Below are 21,452 nucleotides of genomic sequence, written 5' to 3'. Positions count from 1 at the left end.
TAAGTTACATAGATTTTCTAAAATATCTTTTACAGAAAATCTCAAGAGCAATATTTTTTAACAAATTTTAACTAGCATTTAATCCGTATTAAATTTTAATATTCTTATTGCATTTGGATTTTTTTTAATTTATATATAAAATTATTAATGCTGGATAACTAAAGCGGCTAGTCCTGTAGTACTATAGTATCTTTTATTTTCATGAGTACTGTATGCATTGATCTACAATTGCAATTTGAACAAAAAAAATTGATGCTAGATTTAAATTGTTTTATCATGCATTGCATATAGTTTACTTTTGAATAATTTATTTCGTTTATTGTCAAAAATATAATTTTGTTTAATTATTTTCATTTTATGTAATATATTCAGTATCACACTTAAAATTTATTGATATTATAGTTAAATGATAGGTTTTGTGAATTAATTGTTATTCTTATTGTGTCAAATTAAAATATTATTATATAATACTAACAAATTTTATATTTTTTATATTAGTTATTTTTAGAATTTGGGATTTGATTCTTCATAAAATGTTAGTAAAAATATGTATTTCAAATTTTAATTTTAAATTTTTGACTATTTTATATTTTTTATTTATATAATACTAATTTTATTGGTTCAACCATTAATTTATCGATTAAACCAATAAACTAATAAAACTCTTTCGTAAACTTTCTTGGTTGTCTAGTTATTTTACATTTTATGATATTAGGAGATCCCTAACTACTAATTTTAGTCCATATGTTAGACAATTGATTTCTGTATTGTTTATCGAATGCAAACTACTTTTGATAATAAAAAGATAATAATAGTTCCTTGACTTCCTTCAACAATGTTACAAGTAATGTATGAAGACTTTTTGGTTTTTATGTTTACACATGTCAAAACATAAAACCTTTTTACTGATATCTCGTTTATTTGTTCTTACGTAGGAGGATTCTTAAATGGGAAAGTATGAGAAGCTAATAGAATACTTATACAATGTGAATAATAGAGGTTTATGGAGTATTAGATATATAATTATTAGTGTTACCTTTTTTTTATCAGTTAAAATTTTTGGAATAAGTGGTATCATGACATGGTATTAGAGCGCTAGAGTCGAAAGGTTAAGAGTTCGATCCTTGGTGAACCCTAAAATCAATTTAATTTTTTGGAAAGATGTTTATTATCCCTAATACTCGGATGGTTATTCTAAATAATATGGGAGATGTTTATTTTATAACTCAATAATCCATTATACACATTGTATAAATAATCCATTGTAATCCTTCCTAAATATCCAAAACAAAACAAAAATACAACTTTTTCAACTTCCATTATATAATTGTTCTGAATACTTGCAATCCATGTCTTTTTCAAACATATCATTATCGAATTACTTGAGACTTGTACATAAATAGGATACACACATTATTAACGTTTAGAACTATAAAACTTGGAAGACGAGTGTTTTGAAACCACATACATGTTATTAACCTAAGGAAGCACTAATATACGCCACCTTTTTAATAGGTATATATTAAATTTAAATATTAAAATGACTATCAATTTAATTTTTATTTTCAGTTAGTATTTAATTAGAGAATTAGTGGGATAATAATATAATATAAAGAGCTGTTATATATCTAAATATTTTTGACAACTAAATTTAATTAAATTGACTTAAATTTAACAAAAATTATTTTCATTATACGTAGCGTGTATACACGCACTTAACTAACGCAAAATGAAGTGGATAGAATCATGGATAGGGAATTAATTATGCTAGTGACCTACCAAAATTTATTGTAAAAATTGAATTTTCAGAATCAATGATTAGACCATACAAACTAAAAATGCCATTTATTGGATAAAGGAAGAGATTATTCGATCCATTTTCGTATCGCTCATATATATATATATATATATTCAAGCACCTATTTTAGATGCGTATTCCATTTTTGCACAACAGGAGTATGAAAATTCGCGAGAAGCGATAGGTCGTATTGTATGTGCCAATTGCCATTTGGCTAATAAGTATGTGGATATTGAAGTTCCACAAACGGTACTTCTTGATACTGTATTTAAAGCAGTTGTTCGAAATTCTTATGATATGCAAATCAAACAAATTCTTGCTAATGGTAAAAAGGGGACTTTGAATGTTGGGGCTGTTCTTATTGTACTAAAGGGATTTAAATTGGCCCCCTGATCGTATTTCACTCAAGATTAAAAAAAAGCTGGGTAATCTCTCTTTTCAAAGCTATCGTCCCACAAAAAAATATTTTTGTGGTAGGTCTTGTTCCCAACCAGAAATATAGTGAAATCATCTTTCTTATCATTTTTCCCAATTCCGTTACGAGATGTTCACTTCTTAAAATATCCAATATATATAGGCGGGAACAGTGGGAGGGGTCAAATTTATCCCGATGGGAGCAAGAATAATAATACTGTGTATAATGCTACAGCAAAGAAAATAGTAAAAAAAATCATTCGAAAAAAAAGGGGGGATACGAAATAACTATAGCAGATGCATCGGATGGACGTGAAGTGGTTGATATTATACTTCCAGGATCAAAACTTCTTGTTTCGAAGGGTGAATCTATCAAACTTGATCAACCATTAACGAGTAATCCTAACGTGGGTGAATTTGGTCAAGGGGATACAGAAATAATACTTCAAGATTCGTTACGTGTCCAAGATCTTTTGTTCTTCTTGGCATCGATTATTTTGGCCCAAATCTTCTTGGTTCTTAAAAAAATAATTTGAGAAGGAGCAATTATCCGAGGTGAATTTCTAATTTACAAGTCTGCGAATTTATGAACATATTAATCCTAAGTCGTTAAAAGAACTAAATTTTAGTCGATAAATTTTGTACTGTAATTCTATTATGTATAATAGAAAATTTAAAAAAAGACCGAACCTTTGATTTTTTCGAGTCTTTTTCTACCGTATTTAGAGAATTTTTTATACTGCAATATTAGTCAGTCGTAATATATATAGTGAAGAAGACTATTTTACTTTGCATTTTTTTAACCCAATAAATTAGAACAATATAATTATGTCACTGTTTTCAGATTTCAATGTCCTACAATAAAAAATAATTATTAGTTTTTTATTGTTATAATATAAAAAAATTAGTTGGAGAATATTAAGCACAGTAAAAATCAAAATAAGCAAAACGAGATTCTAAGATTTTAGGAGAGATTTTATTTTTATCTTTTTCTAGGATCCGATTATTTTTTTATTGTAGCAAAATATCGAAATAGAAAATCTTTTCTATTCTATTTATATAGAATAATACTTGTTGATTCCCTTCTTTAAGCGGAATCTTTGTGAGATAAGATAAAATATCATCTTAATGAATACAGTATACCACATTATGTAATGGACAAACAAAAAAAGGGAAATTGAACCAACAATAAAATTTCGAATAGAAGAAGGGAATAAAGATAGAATAGAATTAAGAATATATTACAATATAATTAAATAGAATTCATATTATTTCTATTGCGATATCCCGAAAAGTAAATCAAATGATTCATATTATTCCCCTTTTATTTTTTTTTTACTTTTCTTTCAACTTAAATTGAAAGAAATTTTCTTTTTTGGAAAAACTTTTTTAAATAAAAAAAATTTATTTTTAAAAAATATTAAAAAAATTAAAATGAACATTTTTTAAACATTGAAAAAAGTTATCTATTGAGTCATTTATAAAATAAGAGATCTTCTTCTTATCAAGAACTCAACGGGATTCCTTCAAATTCATCAACAAAAAGAGTGGATCCCTGTTGAGTTTTTCTTACACGTTCATTTTGCAAACTCAATTCATCTGATTACTACATGGATGAACCCAATCCAGAATATAAACTATAAAAAAAATACCAATTAAACCGATTACAGAAATACCAGTTACAGTACCTATTATCCAAAGAGAAATCCTTCCAGTAGTATCGACCATTTATCCCACTTTCCTCTACATTTGATCAGGTAGTCATGCTATTGACATAAACAGTCATAGATAATTATGAAATTATATCCTTTCGAATAGGATAAGAGAATTTCGAATACGTATACGTATTTATTCCCTTTCTTCTATTAATTGAAGAAATAATTTGAAAATAAAGCAGCAAGTACAAAAATGAGTAATAACTCCCAATAGAGACTGGTACGATTCAATTCTACATTTTGTTCATTTGGGTTTGATTGTTTCGTAGCTCTATAATTTAGATTAGGTTTATCGTTGGATGAACTGCATTGCTGATATTGATCCCAAAAAAGAAACAGTGGATACTACTAGTTCGTGAACAGCCGACCATCGTACTCCTATCTATGGTCATTGGAGCCTCCTAAAAATATCTACTAAATTCATCAAGTTGGTCCAAACGATTAAAATGGACAGTTATTAATAAAATTTCTTGTCGATTCTCCATAAAATACTCATTTGACCGAGGGCCTCCAAAAACACCGTAAGCTAAACCCGTGCTGACAAATAACCAACCCGCAATGAATAGGGAGGGTATAGTAATGCTATGAATAATCCAGTATCGAATACTGGTAATAATATTAGCAAAAAAACGTTCTCCAGTATTTCCAGACATGTTGAGCTCCACATATTCTTGTACTGTCAAAGGGGGATAGATTCCATAAAAGATGAGAGTAGTAAGTAAAAATTTACTGAGAATCATCCTTGCTAGATCATCAATATTATATCCAGGGTATCTTTTGAGTATACCGAATCAGTATAGCTATCCTTCTTTGAACACAGCAATGAAATTAAAAGATTCGTGCTGAAATCAAGTACTAGATTCTTTCTAACTTGTTTGTTGGTTGTATCAATGTAATGTACTTAATACAAAATTCTATAAAGTTTAAGAGTCTAATGAATCTTTATAGTATAAGATGAAGGTTCTCCACATGTTATTAATTAACATGTATTCAATATTAGCTTCGGATTACAAACCGAAGATCAATTAAATTGTGACTCACATGGATTGACTTGTATTTGTTTTTGATAATTCATGACATAGATTCTCCTATTTTATTTCTCCAATTCAATTAGATACCAAATCCAGAAAGAGTGGTTGTGGAAGATGTTTTCTTGTTGTTATCCCTTTTTTTTGAAGAAAGAGTTGAATTGATTAGTTATCCAGTAACAAGTAAAAAAATAACAGTAATAGATACTTTTTATTTGATGAGAAAAAAAAGACTTTTTGGTGGTTGATAGAGTTTTTTTTAAATAAGATATAGAAAGACAAAAAAATTACGAAATCCGAGTTTGAGGGATGGGATCTCATATCCTTTTTCTTCTGTTGTAGTATAGTAAAGGAATGAAATCCACAACTAAATCTAATGATAAAAAAGTAAAAGGACATTCTAAGATAACTCGTTTTTTATTTTAAATAAAAAGTAAACAAATTACATACAATAAAAAGGGCCTACTTTTTATGATTTTTTTCATAGATATTTTATTAATATCTTTTTTAATTTTTCATTTTAAATTATTAAATATTTTGCAATAAAATTGAATAAATATTCTATTTTAGAATAGAAAGAAGAAATAGAAATATTCTAAAAACTAGAAATAAAAAAATAATTTAAAATTTTTTTTGGATTATTTTACTCACCTTACGAATTGTTCAAAAAATTTGTTGATTTTGAACCACAAGATGGATAGTTGTCATAGGTGATAAATTGATTTCTTACCGATGTCACTCTGTTTTTGTTCGTCTATAATGATTAATAAATTCACAAATCTCAATTGTATTTCTCAAATGGTATTTTTTTCTTCTTCTCCTGTTCGATTGTATTTCCTTAGAAACTTAGGGAAGTGCTTTGTAAACATACGTATAAAAAGAACTTATTTCAATTAGCTTTTTATGCCCACTATAACTAGTTATTTCGATTTTCTACTAGCGATTTTTAGCACAATTTCATCTCTTTTTATCAGTCTGAGTAAGATACGACTTATTTGATTTTCAAATTGAAATTGAATTAGAGATTTTCTAATACTACTAGATATTTTTGAGTTCTTTATCATGTGAATTTCCAATTCTTGCTTGATCATTGAGATTCATGGTCAATACATATTAATTAATATTTAGTTTAAGTATAAAAGATATATATTACCTCCTATTTTCCTTCCCTTTCAAACAAAAAAGAATGATTGAAGTTTTTCTATTTGAAATTGTGTTAGGACTAATCCCTATTACTTTAGCTGGATTAAAAGAATGATTGAAGTTTTTCTATTTGAAATTGTGTTAGGACTAATCCCTATTACTTTGGTTGGATTATTCCTAACTGCATATTTACAATACTGACGTGGTGATCAATTGGACCTTTGATTAATTAACATCTTATTTGTTTAGTGATGTTTATTAACCTCTTATTTCTTTTTTTTTTGTTTAACCACAATTTTCAGGAGGTCAAATTCAACCTTTAAACTACTATTTAATTATTTCATTGTCATTCTCAATATAACAAAAATAAAATCACGCTATGTAAAATTTGAACCTACGGCATCAGATTTTGGAGACACACGTTCTACCGAATTGAACTAAGAACGCTTATTATTTATTTTTTTAATAATATAATAATATTATATTAATAAAATATTATTATATTTTAAGTAACCCCAATACATTTGGCTTGTGTGTATATATATATATATATATATATATATATATATATATATATATATATATATATATATCCAATTTAAATCGGTCTCAATTGATTCCTTGTTACTTCTCCTAGAATAAGTATTAGTTCGAGATAGGGATGACAGAATTTGAACCCGTGATATTTTGTACCTAAAACAAACGCGCTATTAAATTACGCTACATCCCTTTCAATTAGTTTTCAGTGTCATTGTAAAGAATCTTTGTTTGTTTTTCACATTTTTTTTGTTGTATATATATTATATAATATAATTAAGAATATAAAAATTCTTATATTCTAATAAAAAATTAATATAATAATTAAAAAAAGACTTCTTAAGTTAATAAATAATTTAAATAATAATAAATAAAAAATTTTTCTAACATGAAAATCTATTTCATTTTTATGAAATGTTCGGACAGAAATAGACCCCTTTTTATTAGAAAACAAAAAAACCATCGAATGAATCGTTATACATTTCAAATTTGAATTAAAAATTCGGCAGAAAATCCAAGTGGTTATTAACAAAATAACTATTTTTTGATAATCCTATATAAAATCATGTATTAAAAATTGAAATAAAGAAAAAGGGAGGATTAAAAATGCGAGATCTTAAAATATATCTCTCCGTGGCACCAGTGATAAGTACTCTATGGTTCAAAGCTTTAGCGGGTCTATTGATTGAAATCAATTGTTTTTTTTTCGAATGCATTGATATTCTCTTTTTTTTAATTATACTTACTGTCACAGGAAGTGGTGAAAAGGATTCAAAATCGAAAAAAAATCGAAAATTCCTCCTACTTTTTTAGAATTCGAATAGAATAGAATAAGTTAGAAAAGAGAAAGAATAAAAGAAAAGGTGGATTTGTCCTCTGCCAAATTCAAAATCTGGTACAGGCTTTAATGGAATTGAATGAATAATTCAACTTCATTCTTAATATTAAGAGAGTAAGACCGAAAATGAAAATAGAATAGTTAAGTTGGGGACAACAATATTTAAGATACTTAAATGAAAAACGAAAATACTATACTGCGATTTAAAAAATTGCACAATGAAAAGAGCCACTAGTTTATCTCTCCAGCGAATCAAATTAGGCAAAGGTGTATGCTCATGAGCCCATGCTAAAGTTTCAATCAATTCCTGCCAATATCCGCACTAGGAGATTAAGAACATAAATTCAGTAGCCCAAACTAGATGTTCAAATAAGAACATCCATGCTCAAACGCATAAACTATTCATACCAAAAGGGTTATATCCATTGATAAGTTGTGAAGAGTTTAACCATAGATAATTTCTTAACCATCCCATCAAATAGGTAGAAGATTCATTAAACTGTGAGATATTACCTTGTCATAGTGTAATGTGTTTCCAATGCCAGTAAAAAATAACCCAACCAATCGTATTTAACATTAAAAAAATTGCCAAATAAAATGCGTCCCAAGCTGAAGTATCATAAGTACCACCTCATCCCAGACCATCGCAAGGAAATTATAACCAAAATCTTTTTCATCTTGCATTAACTTGGAACCACATGCATCCAAAGCACTTTTTACTAAGATCAATATAGTTATACGTAAACCTAGAGTAATAGCATGATGAACTAAGAAATCTCCGGGTCTTATTTTTAAGAATAGAGAATTATTACTCTCATTTATAACATTTAACCAACTGGACAATCATATGCTTCGCCCCGCATTGAACGTCGGACTATTCGTTGAAGATAATAGTACATCGAAGCCGTATGAAATTTTACCATGCACATATTGTATCCATTGGGCAAATATGGTTGATCACGATCAATATTTATTTTTTCGGAGTGCCAAAAGCAAGCATGACATCATTATGGACATAAAGTCCCAAAGTATGGAACTCCGAAAACAGGCTGGCTCAACTTAAATGCGATATTATACCTTTTTTGTGGTCTAACATTCTTGCCAATACATTATCCTCATGTTGTTTTGGATTGTAATCTCTAATAAAAAATATAGTTTCATGAGCAAAAGCTCCTGTTATAATGAATCCTGCGATGTATTGATGATGAGTATATAACGCCGCTTGAGAAATAAAATCTTGCGCTATAAACGCATAAACAAGTAAAGAGTACATGTATTGAGCTACCAAGAAGGTAATAACTCCTAAAGAGGCTAGAGCAAGACCTAATTGAAAATGAAGTGAATTATTGATTGTGTCATAAAGACTCTTATGTCCACGCCCAATCTACCCCCTGGAGGAATGTGTGCTTCTAAGATCTCTTTTATACTATGGCCAATCCCGGAGTTAGTTTTATACATGTGACCAGCTATCAGGAAAGGAATCGGAATAGCTAAATGATGATGCGCAATATCGGTCAGCCATAAGCTTTGCGTTTGTGAATGAATCTCCCAAGAAGTGTTAGAATGGTGGTTTCTACTCTCTGAAGGATACCAAATAAATGACTACTGGAATATGAATTTTGAACATAAAGATTTCACTGGCTTGTAAAAAGTGGACCTAATCCTTGAGGATTTGGCAATACACCTAAAAAATTATTCCATTGAACGTATTCCCCTCTAGCTCCTGGAATAGCGACATGAACTAAATGTCCTGTCCAAGCCAAGAAACTGACTTCGAATAGTCCTGATAAATGATGATTAAGATGGGATTTGACATTTTTAAACCAAGAAACGCTCGGTTTCCATTTCAGTTGTAGGTGTAACCACCCTTCTATTAAGGATATGGCTGAAAGAAATAATAGAAAAAGAGCTCTAGTATAAAGATTCTCATTAGTACGTAAATCGATTGTATACCACCACTGATAAACACCGGAATAGGCAATATTCACTGGACCAAGAGCAACCCCACGAGTAAAAGCTTCTACAGCCGGTTGACCAAAACGAGGATCCCAAATTGCATGAGCAATAGGTCTTACATGTAAAGGATCCTGTACCCATGTCTCAAAATTTTCCTGCCAAGCTACATGAAACAAATTCTCGGAAGTCCACAGAAAAATTATTGCTAATTGTCCGAAATGCGAAGCAAAAATATTTTGATAAAAACGTTCCTCATTAATATCATCATAACTCTCGAAGTCATGTGCGGTAGCAATACCAAACCAAATACGACAAGTAGTGGGCTCCTGAGTTAAACCTTGGCTAAACCTTGAAAATCTTAATGCCATAATGCTTTTCAAATCCTCCCATTAATTATCCTACTGCAATAATTCTTGCTAAGAAGAATGCCCATATTATGGCAATTCCACCCAGAAGGTAATAGGTTACTCCTACAGCATGACCCTGTACAATACTCAAGGCTCTAGGCTGAGTAGCAAGAGCAAATTTTAATTTATTATGAGCCCAAACGATGAATTCAATAAGTTCTTGCCAATAACCACGTCCGCTGAATAGAAACATTAAACTAAAAGCCCATACAAAATGGGCACCCAAGAAAAAGAGACCATATGCAGATAATGAAGAACCATAAGACTGAATTACTTGGGAGGCTTGCGCCCATAAGAAATCGTGGAGCCACCCATTAATGGTAATAAAACTCTGCGGAAAGTTTTTTCCTGTGATATGAGTAACTACCCCTCGACCGCTTATAGTACTCCAAACATCTGACTGCATTTTCTAACTGAAATGGAATATGACTACTGAAATTGCATTCTACATCTAGAATAGCCCCAAGAAGACATGATTCCAAGCGGATACTTGGCATGTTTCTCTTCTTCTAGGTCTATCACAAGAAAAACGAAAATCGAGATTTGTTTTATTCGGTATTAATCGCTAGCTACGAGCAAATAGAATACCCTTTAGGAGTATCAATACCGTTACATGAATTGTAAATGCATGAATGTGATGGACCAAAAAATCTACAGTTCATAATGGAATAGGTAACAAAGCAACATTGCCTATCACTGACACTAAATCACCACCGTCCCAAGTCAAACATATCTTGGGGGCGCCTTAAAGCGCTCATGGTATCATTATGAATATACAAACCAAAACTGTGAAAGCCTAAAAATATGCATACCCAGTTTAGATGTGATATGATTGCATCGTGATGCCTAAGGACACGATCTAATAGATCGTTGTATCGAGTAGTTGGATCATAGTCTCTTACCATAAAGATGACTACGTGCGCAGCAGCATCAACTATGAGAAATCCACCAATCCACATGTGATGTGTGAACAATGATAGTTGGGTCTCATAGTTGGTAGCTAGGTATGGATAAGGAGGCATAGAATACATATGGTGAGCTACAACAATCGTCAAAGAGCCTAACATAGCTAAGTTAATAGATAATTGAGCATGCCATGAAATTGTTAGGATCTCATATAGACCTTTATGACCCTGGTTTGTAAATGGACCTTTATGGGCCTCTAAGATCTCTTTTATACCATGACCAATCTCCCAGTTGGTTCTATACATGTGACCAGCTATTAGAAAAAGAATAGAAATAGCTAAATGATGGTGCGCAATACCAGTCAGCCATAAACCGCTAGTTACTGGATCTAATCCTCCACGAAAAGTAAGAAAATCTGCATATTTTGACCAATTCAAGGTGAAAAATAGAGTTGCTCCTTCAACAAAACTAGGATAAAGTTGAGCCAAAAGATCCTGATTCAAGATAAATTCATGAGGAAGTGGGATCTTCTTTGGATCTACTCCAGCATTTAAAAATTGGTTAATTGGTAAAGATACATGTACTTGATGCCCGAGCCAAGAAAGAGATCCAAATCCTAGTAATCCTGCCAAATGGTTATTCAACATAGATTCTACGTCTTGTAACCATGCCAATTTTGGGGCAGCTTTGTGATAATGAAACCAACTAGCAAAAAGTATTAAGGCTGCAAATACTAATGCACCAATTGTGGTGCAATAAAGTTGTAATTCACTAGTTATTCCATATGCTCGCCAAATCTGGAAAAAACCAGAGATTATTTGTATTCCTCGAAACCCCCCGCCGACATCACCATTTAATATTTCTTAGCCCACTATTGGCCAAACCACTTAGGCACTAGGTCCAATGTGAGTTGGATCACTTAGCCATGCTTCATAATTGGAAAAACGAGCACCATGGAAATACATGCCACTAAGCCAAAGAAAGATGATGGAGAGTTGGCCAAAATGGGTACTAAATACTTTTCAGAAAATCTCCTCTAAATCACTAGTATAGCTATCGAAATCATGAGCATCAGCATGTAGGTTCCAAATTCAAGTAGTAGTATCGGGTCCCTTTAACTATTATTCTTGAGAAATGACTGGATTTTGCCCATTTCTCGAAAGAAGTTTTTATGGGATCTCTATCTACCAAAATCTTTACTTTTGGTTCTGGCAAACAAATAATCATTGAGTCCTCCTCTTTCCGAACAACACATACAAAGAGACCTGCCAATATAAAAAAGATTAGTGAAATTTTGAGAGATTTTTATATTGAATTTCTTTCTATTCTATCTCTCATATGCAGTCATTTATTCTTTTTTTGTTTGATATTTTTTCTAATTTTTTTGGTTTTATTCCTCTCAAAAGAATATATCAAGAAGAAATTTGAGAAACTGAAATATAAAGGAGAAGATGAAAAAAAAGATGAAAAAAAGAAGATGATGAAGCAAAAAATGAGGAGAAATTCAAGTAAAACGAAGCCATTTGAACTTGAATTAAACTAAGAAATGAACTGGAATTTCTTAAGGATTAAAAAAATTAGTCAATACTTAAATGCAATATTAAGTGAACATCAGTTAATTCACAAATGAACCGAAATTAGTTTAAATTTGAACAAAAACTAACTAAACAACCACACATAAACAAGTTCAGCAAATTCAAGTGAAATGAAACTAAACGAACCTAAACTAAACTAAGAAATTAACTAAAATTTCTTAAGGAATAAAAAATTTGATCAACACTTAACAGCAGCATCAAGTAAACATAAATAAAGCGAAATTAGTTCAGATTTGAACCATTAGTAAAAAAACTTAATCATCATAAAAGACACACCGAATTTATTTCTGAATCTAAAAGAACCTCAAATAAACTAAAAAATAAACCGAAATTATTTCATAATGGCACCACAGAAAATCAGAACCAATAAAGATGTTAGCAAAATATTGATGTTATTGATAATGACGATAACGAAAGATAATGAAAAAGAAGAAGAAGACGCAACATTAGGGAAAGAGGAGGAGGAAAGAAGATGAACCAGCGTGTGCGAATTTGAAAAAAGAAGAAAAAGCAATGGCAGTGAAACGTATGTGCGTAAATTTAAAATACTTGGTTAGACTTGGTTAGAAGAAGCAATGGCAATGAAACATGCGCGTGTAAATTTAAAATACTTGGTTGGATTTGGTTAGGGTTATAATTTGGACGTAGAATTTTATTCATTTTATTATTAAGGTAAAACAAATCAATTTTATAATTAATGAAATTAGAATGAGACCGAATGTTAATTACAAAAACATTAACATCCTAAATTTTCTTTAAAATCTAACCATGAATATAAATTTTCATATGTAGACCCATATATGATTATTTCAGAAAATTGGCGATGACATCTTCAATTTTGTCCTACAATAAAAAAAGGAAGATTATAAATCATATATGTATGTATTATTGGACAGAGATTTTCTACATTTAATAATTAATTCCATACATACCTCAGTGGTCCAACTGGAGAGATTATCTCTTAGGAGTTGAATTATAAGAGTGGTGTCTTTGTTTGGCGGCTCTGCTAGTGTTTTTATTTCTGCAATTGCTTCTTCAATACCCTTTAAAACAAAAGAAATCAACACAGTTTAGTGGATTTTTAGAATCTTGAAATGAAGCAAAAGTTAAGTTATACAAGGAGTAAATTTTTGCTAAATAAGTGAACATAGAAATATATTAAAAGATGGCTACAAATAAAATATCCCATAAGATTAAGATAATAACATTGAGAGAAGATTGGAAAAAGATACTTGGTTGAAAAAGAGACTTGATTTTGGTCTAAGGAATACAAAACTACTAAATAAATTTTAATATAGGAGAAATTTAAAGAAATAATTTTGTGGTATTTGGTCGGATAAGAGTTTTAAATAATTGTTTGAATCAATATTTTTTATTAAAAAAATAAAAAATTCAAAAGGATTGAGAATGTACCTGTTTAGCCATGTCACAAGCTTTATCAGGCTCATTGAGGATTTCATGGCAGAACACTGAGAAGTTGAGAATGAGACCTAATCTTATTGGACTAGAAGGCGCAAGATCCACTACAGCAATATCCTAATAAACCAAAAAATAAATAAATAAATAAATAAAAGGACAATCATTAATTCATCATCATTCCAATAAAAAAATATTAATCCAAAATTCCCAAAGCATTTAGACTACTAAAACATTTATTTTCAACTTAATTATTATGATTTTTAATAATTTTATGAAAAGAAATTAAAAATAATTATACATCTTTTTTTAAATAGATATAATAAACAGGACGAATATAACATAATTTAATTTGCAAAACATGAGAATAATTATACATATACACAAGATTAAACTAAAAACAAAATCATACGGCTACTCCGTTGAAATTAATTAAACTCATGTCAAATAAGAAACAATAAATCTAAAAAATTAGGTCATCAAAATCAATTCCACAAGCGAATTAAAATTAAGCTCCGGCAATTAAAAAAAATGTCAAATTTAAAAAATAAAAAATAAAAAATAAAAACAAAAAAGTTACCAAAACCTTAAATGGAAAAATAACCTACCTGAGCAGCCGTATAAGCCTCCATGGCCGCATCAGCAGATATCTTTCTATCATCGCCAACCGCAAACTTCAACAAGTATCTAATATAATCACCTTTCATCTTCAAATAAAAAACCCTAGAGTCGCTGGCCGCAGCCGAGGGCAGCAAGTTGGACTCTAGGAGTCCAAGAATATCATTGCACACACCTAACATCTTGGACTCCAGGTCCAACTTATATGCCCTGGCTATGGCGGCGCGCTTCTCGTCTTCGCCGTCATTTTCCTTCTTCTCGATTGCCGAAACAATGCACCACCCCGTGCGAAGAGGACCGATCATGTTCTTGTAAGCTGACGATACAAGATTTCTTTCTTCCTCCGTAAGCTCGGCAGCCGGGGTGATCGAAAGGACTGGAGTCTTCATGAAGTCCACCATTTCCTTGTATCTCTCTGCAGCTTGTGCTGCCTTTGCTAAGAATATGGATTCTTCCCTTGATGGCTTGTTTGCATTCATGATGATGAAGACGAGAAGAGAATCAAACCTTAGCTTGATTAGTTTACTAATGTTTGTTTGTTGAGATTTTTTTTGGTGACTATTTGTTGAGATTTAGTTACAGATTTATAGCACTCGAGTAACCCTAGTAAATCTTTTGTGATTTAGTTTGACTTTGACTACATTTAAAGTTCAAGATTTGAAATAAAACTAGGAGATATTTGGCCTAAGATAAAACTGTTATTTTGGAATAAATCGCATATGGTCAAAATATGCATATATTGTTGTGATATATATGAATGGATGCCCATTTAATACATTGTGACTTTCTTCACAATGTTGGGCGGTTAGCTTTTTCAATAGAGAATTTCAATTTCTCAAGAATGACTAAGCTTTATGAAGCTTTGAAAAAGAATGCATTGTACAAATATAAATAGAAGGAGGGTCTGAAGCATAATAGACACAGCAAGAATATATCTAATATATTCCCTCTCTCTTTCTTACTATAAAGCATTTATTTTCCTTTTTCTTACTACACACAACCAAATAATAAGAAATCGATTCCCTTTTATGTTGCAATCAAATACCCTTCTCCTTATATTACTATTACAATTCTTTCTCTTCTTTTATTTTATAAGTATTTTAAATTCTATTTTCTATTACTCTTTACATATAATATTAATAGCAATATTAACCATCTTTATTATATTGAGATAGTAACAATAAACAAATGCAATTCTCTCTCTCTTTATTTTTAATACTTTTTCTTATCTTTGTATATATATACACAATACAACATATAATATTATTATATATATATAAAAATTATTGAGCTAATTATATTAATAATAAAGTCTTCTATTTATACATCTTTATTTTATATATCTTTTATTTTACAACACGTTATCAGCACGAGACTCTGATCAAATTTTTAGGAAGACTCAGGTAACAAATTTTCATTATGTCGAAGCTCTCTCATCTTGAATTCAATGCTCTTGATATATCTGGAAACAATTATTTATCATGGATACTAGATGCTGAAATCCATCTTGATTCAATGGATCTTGGAGATACCATTAAGGCTGAAAATAATACATCCCAGAAGGATAAAGCTAAAGCCATGATTTTTCTCCGTCGTCATCTTGACGAAGGGTTGAAAAATGAATATCTTACATTAAAAGATCCTGCAGATCTTTGGAAAGACCTTGAAAAAAGGTATAATCATCAGAAAACGGTGATACTTCCTCAGACCCGATATGAATGGACGCATTTGCGTTTACAAGATTTTAAATCTATAAATGAATATAATTCTGCAATGTTTCGAATCATCTCACGAATGAAATTGTGTGGGGAAAAAATAACTGATCATGATATGTTGGAGAAAACTTTCTCAACCTTCCATGCCTCGAATGTGCTCCTGCAGCAGCAGTATCGAGAAAAAGGGTTTAAAAAATATTCTGAGTTAATTTCTTTCCTTCTTGTTGCCGAACGCAACAATGAGTTGTTATTGAAAAATCATGAAGCGCGCCCAGCTGGCGCCGCCCCATTTCCTGAAGTAAATGCGGCAAATCATTACCCCAGAAGAGGTAAATGGCAAGCTTTTAATAACAAGAAAAATTATGGAAGGAAAAAGAATTATGTTCAAAAGAGAGGATCTCACCAGAAGTGGGACAAAGAAAAGAATATCGGGCAGAATAAATCAACAGAGGAGAAGTGTTTCCGTTGTGGTGGAAAGGGCCATTGGTCACGTACCTGTCGTACCCCAAGGCACCTAGTCGATCTTTACCAGGCATCTTTGAAAAAGAACGACAAAGGAAAGGAAACAAATTTTGTTTCAAATGATGCTGAGAACTCCACCACTCATTATGATGTATCTGATTTCTTTGAGGACCCTGAAGGAAATATTGGTCATTTGATCAATGATGGAATAGTTTAATATGTGGGATTGTGAAGTATATATGTAAATAAATAATGAAAAGAACTTATTGTTAAGTTTTATTTTCTATGTATTTAAGTTTCAAATGTGATGTACATAAATAATGAAATATTAATGTTTATAAATTTTAAAATTATTAAATGTGTCAAATTTTAAAATAAAATTTTAGTATATGACATTATTTTATGTACAGTATTTCTTAGAAAATAATTTTGATCAAGTATTCAATTTAACTGTGCACACTACTCATTTTATTATTATTTGTTTTTGAAGAGAATGGCAAGGATATGTAATGAAGATGTATGCCTTGCGGATAGTGCAAGCTCGCACACTATTCTCAAAAGTGATATATATTTTACCCATCTTGTGCCAAAAGAGGAATATGTTAACACTATTATTGGCTCAGGCAATGTGATAGAAGGCTCCGGAAGAGCTATAATTTTGTTTCCTGGAGGAACAAAATTTATAATAAATAATGCACTGTTGTCTACCAAGTCTCGAAGAAACTTGTTGAGTTTTAAAGATATTCGACGAAATGGATATCATATTGAAACTATGAATGAGGAAAATCATGAGTATTTATATATCACAACTCATGATTCAAATAAGAAAGTTATATTAGAAAAATTACCCTCACTTTCATCTGGGTTGTATTATACCAAGATTAGTGCAATTGAATCACATGCCACTGTAAACCAGAAGTTTACTAGCCCAAATGAATTCATAACTTGGCACGACCGATTGGGTCATCCGAGAACAACCATGATGAGGAGAATTATTGAAAACTCTCATGGACATTCACTAAAGAACCAGAAGATTCTTAAAACTAGTGAATTTTGTTGTGCTGCATGTTCTCAGGGAAAGTTAATTTTAAAGCCATCACCAGTAAAGATTGGATTTGAGTCTCCTGAATTCCTAGAAAGGATTCAAGGTGATATATGTGGACCTATTCATCCACCATGTGGATCTTTTAGATATTTTATGGTCCTGATAGACGCATCTTCGAGATGGTCACATGTGTGCTTATTATCTTCTCGCAACCTGGCGTTTGCGAGATTACTGGCTCAAATTATTCGATTAAAAGCACAATTTCCAGAAAATCCAATTAAAGCGATTCGTCTTGATAATGCTGGTGAATTTACTTCCCAAGCTTTTGATGCTTATTGTATGGCTAATGGAATAAGTGTTAAACATCCAGTAGCTTATGTTCACACACAAAATGGGTTAGCAGAATCACTTATTAAACGCCTCCAATTAATTGCTAGACCCTTACTTATGAGAACTAATCTCCCAACCTCGATTTGGGGGCATGCAGTTTTACATGCCGCAGCACTTATTCGTTTGAGGCCAGCGAGTTACCATCAGTTCTCTCCTATGCAATTAGCTTTTGGCCAGCAGCCAAATGTTTCCCATTTAAGAATATTTGGGTGTGCGATATATGTTCCCATTGCACCACTTAATCGCACCAAAATGGGACCCCAAAGAAAATTGGGGATATATGTTGGATATGATTCTCCCTCTATAGTGAGGTATCTTGAGATATAAACTGGTGATGTGTTTAAAGCCCGGTTTGCGGATTGTCATTTTGATGAATCAAAATTTCCAACATTAGGGGGAGAGAATAAGTTTCCTGAAAAGGAACTTAACTGGAATGCATCATCATTGATGCATTTAGATCCTCGATCAGGGCAATGTGAACTGGAAGTTCAAAAGATTATACATTTGCAAAGAATAGCAAATGAATTGCCTGATGCATTTTCCGATACAAAGAGGATAACCAAATCTTATATACCAGCGGAAAATGCCCCAATTCGAATTGATGTCCCAGTAGGACAAGTAGCCACTGAAGCAAATTTACGCCAGAAGCGTGGCAGGGCGGAAAATGCCCCAATTCAAATTGATGTCCCAGTAGGACAAATAGCCACGAAAGCAAATACACGCCAGAAGCGTGGCAGGCCTGTCGGTTCCAAAGATAAAAATCCTCGAAAGAGAAAAGAGGTAAATAATATTCCTGTTGAAAAAGACATAGTAGAGACACCTGCAGTTGTCCAAAATTCTGATATAACGCCAGAAGACGTTCAGGTACCTGAAAATTGTGAAAATGACGAGATCTCGATAAATTATGTCTTTACAGGAGAGAAATGGGACCGAAATAAGACAATTGTCAATGAAATATCTGCATATAATGTGGCATTAGATATCATGCATGAAAGTAAGGATCTTGAGCCAAGATCAGTTGAAGAATGTCGACAAAGAAATGATTGGCCAAAATGGGAAGCAGCCATGAAGGCTGAATTAGACTCACTTGCAAAACGTGAAGTCTTTGGACCTGTAGTCCGTACACCTGAAGATGTAAAACCTGTTGGATATAAGTGGGTATTTGTGAGAAAACGAAATGAGAAAAATGAAGTTGTGCGCTATAAAGCCCGACTTGTGGCACAAGGTTTTTCACAAAGGCCCGGTATAGATTATGAAGAAACGTATTCCCCTGTAGTGGATGCGATAACTTTGCGTTATTTGGTCAGTTTAACTGCATATCATAAACTGCATATGCATTTAATGGATGTGGTAACAGCCTATTTATACGGCTCATTAGATCGGGATATCTATATGAAAGTCCCTGAAGGACTAAAGATATCTAAACCATCCAATGAATATTCGCAAGGGTTATACTCAGTCAAATTGCAAAGATCTTTATATGGTCTAAAGCAATCTGGACGAATGTGGTATAATCGTCTTACTGAGTATCTGGCCAAAAACGGATTCAAGAATGATGATATCTGCCCATGTGTTTTCATAAAGAAATCTGCATCTGGATTCGTTATAATTGCTGTGTACGTTGATGATTTAAATATCATTGGGACTCCTGAAGAGATTCCAACAATTATAAAAACTCTAAAAGAAGAGTTTGAGATGAAAAATCTTGGAATGACTAAATTTTGTCTCGGCCTGCAGATCGAGCATATAAAAGACGGGATCTTTATTCATCAAACAACATACACAGAAAAGATCTTGAAAAGATTTTATATGGATAAGTCACATCCATTAAGTACACCAATGATCGTAAGATCTTTGGATGTGAAAAAGGATCAATTCCATCCTAAAGAAGAAAATGAATATATCCTTGGTCCTGAAGTACCATATCTTAGTGCCATTGGAGCGCTAATGTATCTTGCTAATAATACGCAACCTGACATATCATTTGCTGTGAATTTACTAGCAAGATATAGTTCCTCTCCAACCAGAAGACATTGGAGTGGAATCAAACAAATTTTTCGATATCTTCATGGAGCGGTTGATATGGGATTGTTTTATCCCTATGGATCCAAGTCACAACTAGTTGGCTATGCAGATGCCGGATACTTGTCTGATCCACATAAAGGGAGATCTCAAACAGGATACCTGTTCACATATGGTGGTACAGCTATATCTTGGAGGTCCACGAAACAGACAATTGCTGCAACATCCTCTAATCATGCTGAAATACTGGCGATTCATGAAGCTAGTCGCGAGTGTTTTTGGTTGAGGAGTTTGATTCAATATATTATGTCATCATGTGGACTGATTGATCATAAGATAGCTCCAACTGTCCTGTTTGAAGATAATACAGCATGCATTGCTCAACTTAAAGGCGGATACATTAAAGGCGATAGAACAAAGCACATTTCTCCCAAATTCTTCTTCACTCATGATCTTCAAAATCAAGGGACAATTGATGTCCAACAGATCCGTTCAAGTGACAATCTGGCAGATTTATTTACAAAGTCACTCCCAAAATCCTCCTTTGAAAGATTGGTACATGAGATTGGGATGCGCCGATTTCGAGACGTTAAATGATGTCGGCAAGAGGGGGAGACTGTACTCTTTTTTCCTTGGTCAGGTTTTTTTCCATTGGGTTTTTCTTGACAAGGTTTTTAATGAGACAGTCCCCATCACAAAGGATATTGTACTCTTTTTCCTTCACTAAGGTTTTTCCCACAGGGTTTTCTTTAGTAAGGTTTTAACGAGGCAATAATCCTAAATGGTCATCCAAGGGGGAGTGTTGTGATATATATGAATGGATGCCCATTTAATACATTGTGACTTTCTTCACAATGTTGGGCGGCTAGCTTTTCCAATAGAGAATTTCAATTTCTCAAGAATGACTAAGCTTTATGAAGCTTTGAAAAAGAATGCATTGTACAAGTATAAATAGAAGGAGGGTCTGAAGCATAATAGACACAGCAAGAATATATCTAATATATTCCCTCTCTCTCTTTCTTACTATAAAGCATTTATTTTCCTTTTTCTTACTACACACAACCAAATAATAAGAAATCGATTCCCTTTTATGTTGCAATCAAATACCCTTCTCCTTATATTACTATTACAATTCTTTCTCTTCTTTTATTTTATAAGTATTTTAAATTCTATTTTCTATTACTCTTCACATATAATATTAATAGCAATATTAACCACTTTATTATATTGAGATAGTAACAATAAACAAATGCAATTTTCTCTCTCTTTATTTTAAATACTTTTTCTTATCTTTGTATATATATACACAATACAACATATAATATTATTATATATATATAAAAATTATTGAGCTAATTATATTAATAATAGAGTCTTCTATTTATACATTTTTATTTTATATATCTTTTATTTTACAACATATATTACAATTATTATATATATTAAA

The 21,452-nt window shown here is 31.6% G+C and overlaps 1 protein-coding gene across 1 annotated transcript; it reads right to left on the bottom strand.

Annotated features, from left to right (window-relative positions):
* Positions 1-13,016: 13,016 nt before the first annotated feature.
* On the bottom strand, positions 13,017-14,963 carry LOC112794458 (14-3-3-like protein G-BOX factor 14 kappa). The gene is made up of 4 exons (XM_025836468.3): positions 14,362-14,963; positions 13,751-13,873; positions 13,270-13,380; positions 13,017-13,180 (listed from the first exon to the last, which is right to left on the bottom strand). The coding sequence occupies exons 1-4, from the start codon at positions 14,848-14,850 to the stop codon at positions 13,142-13,144; spliced, it is 762 nt and encodes a 253-aa protein (XP_025692253.1). The 5' UTR covers positions 14,851-14,963; the 3' UTR covers positions 13,017-13,141.
* Between the last annotated feature and the right edge of the window lie 6,489 nt (positions 14,964-21,452).

This window comes from Arachis hypogaea, chromosome 4 (genome assembly GCF_003086295.3).
Source record: "Arachis hypogaea cultivar Tifrunner chromosome 4, arahy.Tifrunner.gnm2.J5K5, whole genome shotgun sequence".
Taxonomy (NCBI): Eukaryota; Viridiplantae; Streptophyta; class Magnoliopsida; order Fabales; family Fabaceae; genus Arachis; species Arachis hypogaea.
This window is presented reverse-complemented; position numbering and strand designations above follow the sequence as displayed.